The following is a 7535-nucleotide window of genomic DNA, read 5'->3' as shown; positions in this document are numbered from 1 at the left end:
ATTTATATTAGGTAACATGAACTAAATATGAAAAATACTTCTAAAGCATTTATTTATCTTAGTTCATGTCCATTTCAACATTTCAAAAAATCTATGTATGACCTCAAAATAACATTATACTCACAAGTAAGATGTCAGACATTGTAATATGCTCTATCCCCCTCCCTGCTCACCTGGGTGACGATATACACTTTGTCTAAGTGGTGAGCGCAAAATAATATAGGGTTCATAGACATTTGGAAAATTTTGGGGGCAGATCTGACCTGTTGAAAAGGGATGGTCTTCATCCTTTCTATGGTGGTGCCACTCTTCTCTCTAGTAATATGGCATATAGTCTTAGAGTTGGCACTTGACTAGCTGGAGCCCAGGTCAGTAAGCAGACAGACTGGCTAAACTGATCGTCTGCTAGCTGTGTCACGCCACAGAAGTCAGATAAATTGCAACACACAGAGACTCCTAGAGACACCTAGATATCATCATATAGAGACTGTGTCTATTTCCCAAACTAGTAAATACAAAAAGAAACTCCCAAACCCATTTAAATGTAAAACTTTAATATTCAACAACCCCATTTGACATTTGTACTGGCTACTGTATACAGGCCACAAGGACACCATACAGATTTTATCAAAAAATTTGCTAATTTTCTATTGGAGTTAGTACTGGCTGTAGATAAAGTCTTAATTGTTGGTGATTTTAATATCCATGTGGATAATGAAAAATATGCATTGAGATCGGCATTTATAGACATTCTAAACTGTATTGTCTCTAGACAACACGTGACAGGACCCACTCATTGCCATAATCATAGTTCAGACAGGACCACTTTGGCAAGTTACTTGAGTTTATTGAACACAATTATCTTTGGCGGTATGGTTCCTTATGGGGGTTCTTGCTCCAAAATTAATTGAACATACAAGAGCTTTAACATTAACCCCCCGGAACCATCAGCTTGGAAATACAGAGACAATTAAGACACTAGTAATGTCTTTAAGAGCGAACGTGGTATCATGTAGATATGTGGGACATCTATACTGTAGGATGAGTGTCTCTCAGCAGTGCGGTCCATGCCAGCCGGGACTTGAAGCCTTGTTGACTTTAAGGTAGTGATCTGAAACAAAAGAAGATGACAACCAGAAGGTGCACAGTAATATGCTTATGCTTATAATGGGGATGGAGGGAGGGTTGCGAGCAGTTTGAGCATACTTACCGAGCAGCAATGCCACGTATATATGTCCTGTGTCTAATAGGAGAATGGTAATGATTGGAGCAATTTGACAGCTGACCGCGTCAGCTGGTCGCAGCACTATGCCTACGCTGCGCTCGATTTCAGACAGGACCACTTTGGCAAGTTACTTGAGTTTATTGAACACAATTATCTTTGGCGGTATGGTTCCTTATGGGGGTTCTTGCTCCAAAATTAATTGAACATACAAGAGCTTTAACATTAACCCCCCAAACATAATGAGAAGGATTACTTGCCCGAAGTAGAACCCCCCAAAACCATACTTGTTCCATTCCTGCAAAAGAGAAAGACAATGTTATTAAGATATACTTAATGTAGCCTACTGACTATCAGAGGGGTATTCTCCCCTCTAGAAGGAGGGAGAGAATAGCAGGCCCCTCTTTTAATTTAAGTAGCGAGGGGTGTTCATCCCCTGCAGGGGAATGAACAGCAGGCCCCAGCAGTTACAGCAGCAAAGGGTGTTCTCTCCAGCGGGAGAAAACAGCAGTCCCTTTTTTTTTTTTTTTTGCGAGAGGTGTTCTTCCCTCGCTGAGGGATGAACAGCAGACCCCTTCAAATATAGCAGCAAAAGGACGGCAGTCCCTTTTTTTTTTATTTAAAAAAGTACTGACTGCTGCTGGCCCCAATATACAGCAGTGGTGACTCTCCAGCGGGAGAAGCACAAAGCAGCATGTCCCCCTGAGACTGGCATGAGGGGTAGGAGAGCAGCATGCGAATGCTACAAGAATGCAGTGTGCGATTTTTTATTTTTATTTTTTTTTTTCTTAGGGTGATTGTTCCCGCAATAGCTGCAAGCATGAAACAACACTCACATATATAAACATAAAATAAATAAAAATAAATAAATAAAAGCCTTGTGTCATCCATTGCTGCACACGAATGAGGTAAGCTTTGTGTTTTACATCATCTGACGCATGAACATGTTTACAAGACTGCAAACTCGGCGAAAAAGTCAGCAACTCTGGTTTGATTTGGGTATGCAAGAGCCTATGTGCTGTCTGTGTTATAACTAAACTAATGTTTCTTTCATGACGTACTTCAATTCTTGTTAAAACACACTAGATATGCTTATTCTGTGCATTTTGAGTACTTTTGTGTGAAGTCACATTTATTTTGTACATTAAAAGTGTACTTCACTTTAATTGAGCGTTAGCAACGCAGCAAATATAGTTGAAAGTACGTTGCTGCTTTAGATGAAAATGATTTGTGGTATTTGTAAAAAAAGAGTACCTCCGTAAGACATGCGAGATCCGAAATAATGGTAGATGGGTATCTAATGCCTCGTTTCCACTGAGCGGTACGGTTCGGTTCGGTACAGTTCGGTACGGTTCGGAGCGGTACACCTTGATCAGGCTTGCGTTTCCACCGCAAACAGTACCCTTAAGGCCGGAACACACCAAGCCGACGGTCGGCCGTCGGGCAGTTTTTCTTCGTCGGCCGACTAAGTTTCCTCGGTGTGTTCTGCACCGTCGGCTGAAGTTGGTCCTCGTCGGCTTTGTTTCGGCCGATTCGAAATGTTGAATCGGCGTTGGACCTCGTCGGGCCGTCGGGCCATATGATCATTCTGATTGGCTGTTCAGCTAGCGAACCAGTGCATGAGAAAAGAAAAACGGAAGTGACGAAGCAAGTAAACGACGAAGTCAAGAGGGAACACACATTGTTTACCTTAGGTACGTGAAAGACATGGCTATCTGGAACGAGGCAAGTGAAGACGAATTGATCAACATGATCCAGGAAAGGCCGGGTTTGTATGACATTACGGAAAAATGTTATGTCAACCGTGTGCTGAAAGCTGAACTGTGGCGTGAGATCGAAAATAAACTCGTCATATCAGGTAAGATTTCCTTTTTGGCAATTGAGAAAGCTTGTTTGTAATTGTTCAATAGTCCATAGTAAAACTAATATAACCATTTTAGTGTTTTGTGTGTACCAAACTAAGTTTGTTTATGGAAACAGACAGTAATTAATATGTGCTGTGCTAGCATCTCATATTTCATAATAATATTAAAGTTAATCAAATTGTTAATAATATAATTAACAATACAGCAAAAAGTAACATTTGTTGGCATAACAAATACTCATTAAAGTGACAAAATAAGCAGCCATAACACTTAATGCTTACAAAATTTTACTTTGTCCCTCAGAAAAAGAGCTCAAGAAGCGGTGGGATTCATTGCGAACCCAATACATGCGTTATAAGAAACAAGGACCCTCAGGAAGTTCTGGAGCTCAGAAGACTGGCAGGCAGCAATGGATCCTGAACCGCCTGCAGTTTCTAGAGCCTCACACAAAAAGGAAGGAGAGCACTTCAAATCTAATGATCATGGTAAATAAACAAATATATTTATATTTATTTATTTATTTATTGTTTAATTTCAGAATAAAATAAACATTTTGCTTTTTGTAAGATGGCAAGTGCTTCTTTAAAAGAGTCTATTCACAAGTAACTCCGCATATTAAGTCAAGCCATTACATTAACTTGTCACATTTGTATCTTATGTTTTTTAAGGAACCTGCGGCTGATAGTGATTCCTGTTCACCCTCAGATGGTACCAACAGTGACACCTGGACTGGCACCCATGAAGACCCCAGCTTCAGTGATGCTGACCTACGGTCAAGTACACCCTTGGCTGAATCCACCATCTGTGGAACTGAGTCCACAGCCATGAGAAAGGACCATTTGCAAAGCTCCAACATAAAACCAAAGCCTCCAGGGAAGCGCAGGAAGATGCAAGACGAATCCTCCAGCGAGGAATCCACAAACTTGATGCGCACCATCGGCAAAACTCTGGAAAAGTTGGCATCACAGGAAAACACCAATGATGCCATCTCAGCTTACTGCAAAAATCTTGAACACAGAATGCGGAATTTGCCACCACATCTACTGCCACATTTCCAGCATGAGGTTGATAATTGCATTTTCAAATATTCAGTGGGCCACAACCATGCACTGGATGCATCTTCCAATCAGTATACACACTTGTAATTTTTTATGTAGCAAAATTGTAAACAGATATTGTAGCATTTAGTAAATATGTCACGCTTAGTTGTACGTTATATTAGAGTACTTATGCAAAGTTTATATTTCTGTACATTTTATTTATTTTAAATACCAACTGTTGATATTTTTCTGTAAATTACCTTAATGCTATTTTTGCACATTTGAAAATAAAACACTGACTTTGTGTAAAAGGTACTTCACTGTTCTTTATGTAAAAAAAAAATCACAAAACACAATGATGTAAAAATATAAACTTTATTTTGCAAATTCACACCATTGTTATAAAACATAAACCAAGGTCAAGGGGGAAAGAAACAAGTTTGCTACATGCTTATATTTTGCCCCACTGAAAGGGCACTGCACCGGTGTCCGAATTAAAGTACTGGCACAGTTTATCCCTGAGCTGTTTGGCGTGTGTTGTACTGTTGGTTGTGCGTGGCAGAGAGGCCTGCTGTAGGCCAGGGTCTTCTCTCCATCTTCCAGGGACAGTGTCATGATCTTGTTCTTCCTGGTCGATTCCTGCCATGTACACTTCACAGCACTCTTTGCGCAGAAAGTTGTGCAGAGCACAGCAAGACAAAACAATGTCCTCCACTTTGGCAGTGCTTTGAATATTAATGGTGGTTAGTAGGACGCGAAAACGATTTGCCAGGATGCCAAATGCATTTTCAACCACCCTTCGAGCTTCGCGAAAGTCTGTAATTGAATATGCGTTGCTCTACAGACAGCTTGCGGTACTCGGGTATGGCTTCATGAGGTATTCCTTTAAGGGGAATGCCTCATCAGCCACAATGCAGTAAGGGGCCAGCTGGTCTGATTCAGGAAGTGGTGCAGGTGCAGGAATGTTGGATGTTCTTTTCTCCAAGGCATCCTGCAATGAGCATCCCCAAACACTCCACCATCTGAAATGCGCCCGTTGCAGCCCACATCAACATACAGAAATCTGTAGTTGCTGTCTACCAGTGCCATAAGCACTATTGAGAATGTATGCTTGTAGTTGAAGAATTTAGATCCAGATCCTGGAGGGGGACGAATGTTAATGTGCTTTCCATCCAGAGCACCCAGGCAATTTGGGAAATGCCACTGATTCTGGAATCCAACGGCTACTTGCTGCCACTCTTCCACTGTGTCTGGGCACTAAAAAACAATATAATTAAAAGAAATTAGTTTAACTCGTCAGACCATTAATAACTCAGTGATTTTGACATTCTTGAATTAACCCTGCAAAGCCCACTTCTGCAGAATTACAACATCACTTTCAAAAATTTAAAAAAAAATGCCTGCAAATGTTTTTTTCTCTCAAGATCACATTTACATAGTTAATGGGTTCTATTGTTCGTCCTCACAATGCTATTGGGTTGAAGAAGTGTTTATAGGTCAGCATTAGGCTCTTTATGTTTTGGATTTTGGGGGAGATGCCTGTTGCATTGTTCAGGGACAGGTATGAATGGTCTTGAATATGAACCTGTAAGTGCTCTGGGGGGATGAATGTGTTCTTTTAGTATGATAAGTAGAGAGCATAATAGGCCAGCCAGACTGTATTGTTTGAATGTAGTAGTGGAATTTTATTTGCATTGAAATTATAATTTGATGGATAATACTTAGATCTCTGCCCTCGACACATGGTCTACCATCCTGTCTATTCTTTCAGTTTATCTACTACAATATAAGACCCTAAAATTACCCTTATTAAAATGTAAAAAAACTGAAAAATCTTTAATTTCTACATCAGAGGCCTCCCTAAAACAATATCTGAGAGATCAAAAAAATTGCTCATTTTTGGGCTAAAACAAAAAACATTAAACAGATACATGTATACCTTTAGGTATTTCTCTTTTAAGACTTGGTAGATTGCTGCACAGGTTTCAGGAACAAATTGCTGAATTGTGGACATTCCCACCCGGAATTGGTAAGAAAGGCTCTTGAAGCTTTCTCCTGCAAAGATTACAAACACATAACTCCACTATTAATTTTCCACACCTTTTACAGAGTCAAATCTAACACTTTTAATGCATTTGTACTACACTACATTAAAGCAAATATTTTTTTTATCAGTTATTAAAGACATTGTGCTACAAACAACCATAATAATGTTTTATACATTGTGTCTTTTTAAAGTAGGCTACAACTGGATACAAAATAATAAAATTCTTTTCACTTTTATAATGCTTCATAATACACCAAAATAAACACAACTGAAAAGGTGTTTTAATGAAATGTTCAAACAACGAATAACCTTACCTGTTGCCAAGAACCGTAGTGTAATCATCAGACGTTCCCCCACGGAGATACAATCCCGGTAGTTCGTGTTTGTTCTCTGTATGATTGGACTAATAAGTTCTTTTAACATGTGAAATTGAGTGGGAAAAAGCCGAGCGAAATTTTTAAAACCACAAGTTTCCTGTAACTCGAGCTCTCGACACAGGTTCGGGAAAGCACCTTGGGCCTGTCTCTGGAGTATCCATGGTTTCACCCATTTAGTGCGCTTCTCCGTATTTTTCTCATCCGCTTCTTCTTTTCCTCTTCCACAAGCAAAAGACCAAGGGCTGACAAAGCCAGTGCCATTTGCAACGTGTCGGACATTTTTGAAATAACACGAATCCGTATGTGATGAGCGAGAACTGGTTTTTCATGCACCTTTGTTTATGTTTTGTATCCCTGTAGCTCTTCCGGTCTCCCTAGCAACGAACCATAGCAACGAACACAAACTACTGCCACCTGCTGGCATGGAAAGGCATTTCATCTCACGCAGGCGCAGAACGGACGTGCTATTTGGCCGTCGGCTGTCGAACGTCGGCTTGGTGTGTCAGGGCAACTTTGGACCCAGACGCTGCCGACGCCAGCCGACGCCAGCCGACCCCGCAGTCTGCTTTCGTCGCCACTAGTTCGTCGCCGTCGGCTTGGTGTGTTCCGGCCTTTACTTGATAGGCGTGGTGTAGCCAGAAAATAGTGATCGACGTCATTCTCGCGTGAAGAAGAAAACGATATAGTAAACAACAGTGGAGGACATAACGTTACTACAGCAGATGTTGTTCTTGCTTCTCGGCTTGAGGCTGTCTGTCACAAAAAGAAGACGAGTTTTGCATTCGGCGTTTCAGAATACCAAGATCGCAAAGTTCAGACGTCCATGCCGCAGCACCTACCAGCAAGCGGAGGAAAAACCCAGCGTAATTTAAAAACTATTTTACTGTGTCATGAAATGTAGTTTTGAAAGTTTTTCAGGCGAGAATGTTGTTGTTTAAATCTCAAATCTGTGGTTAATTTATAAAGAGAGCGCCTATTTGAAAA

At 40.6% G+C, this 7535-nt stretch overlaps 1 protein-coding gene across 1 annotated transcript; it reads left to right on the top strand.

Moving 5' to 3' along the window:
• Window positions 1-2936: 2936 nt before the first annotated feature.
• On the top strand, window positions 2937-4535 carry LOC137029844 (uncharacterized). Its single transcript, XM_067399545.1, has 3 exons — window positions 2937-3080; window positions 3391-3572; window positions 3756-4535. Exons 1-3 carry the CDS (start codon window positions 2972-2974, stop codon window positions 4230-4232), a joined length of 768 nt encoding a protein of 255 aa, XP_067255646.1. The 5' UTR covers window positions 2937-2971; the 3' UTR covers window positions 4233-4535.
• The last annotated feature ends 3000 nt before the right edge of the window (window positions 4536-7535 follow it).

Source organism: Chanodichthys erythropterus, chromosome 11 (assembly GCF_024489055.1).
Source record: "Chanodichthys erythropterus isolate Z2021 chromosome 11, ASM2448905v1, whole genome shotgun sequence".
NCBI lineage: Eukaryota > Metazoa > Chordata > Actinopteri > Cypriniformes > Xenocyprididae > Chanodichthys > Chanodichthys erythropterus.
Note: the sequence above shows the minus strand (reverse complement) of the source record. Positions and strands in the feature narration are given on the sequence as shown.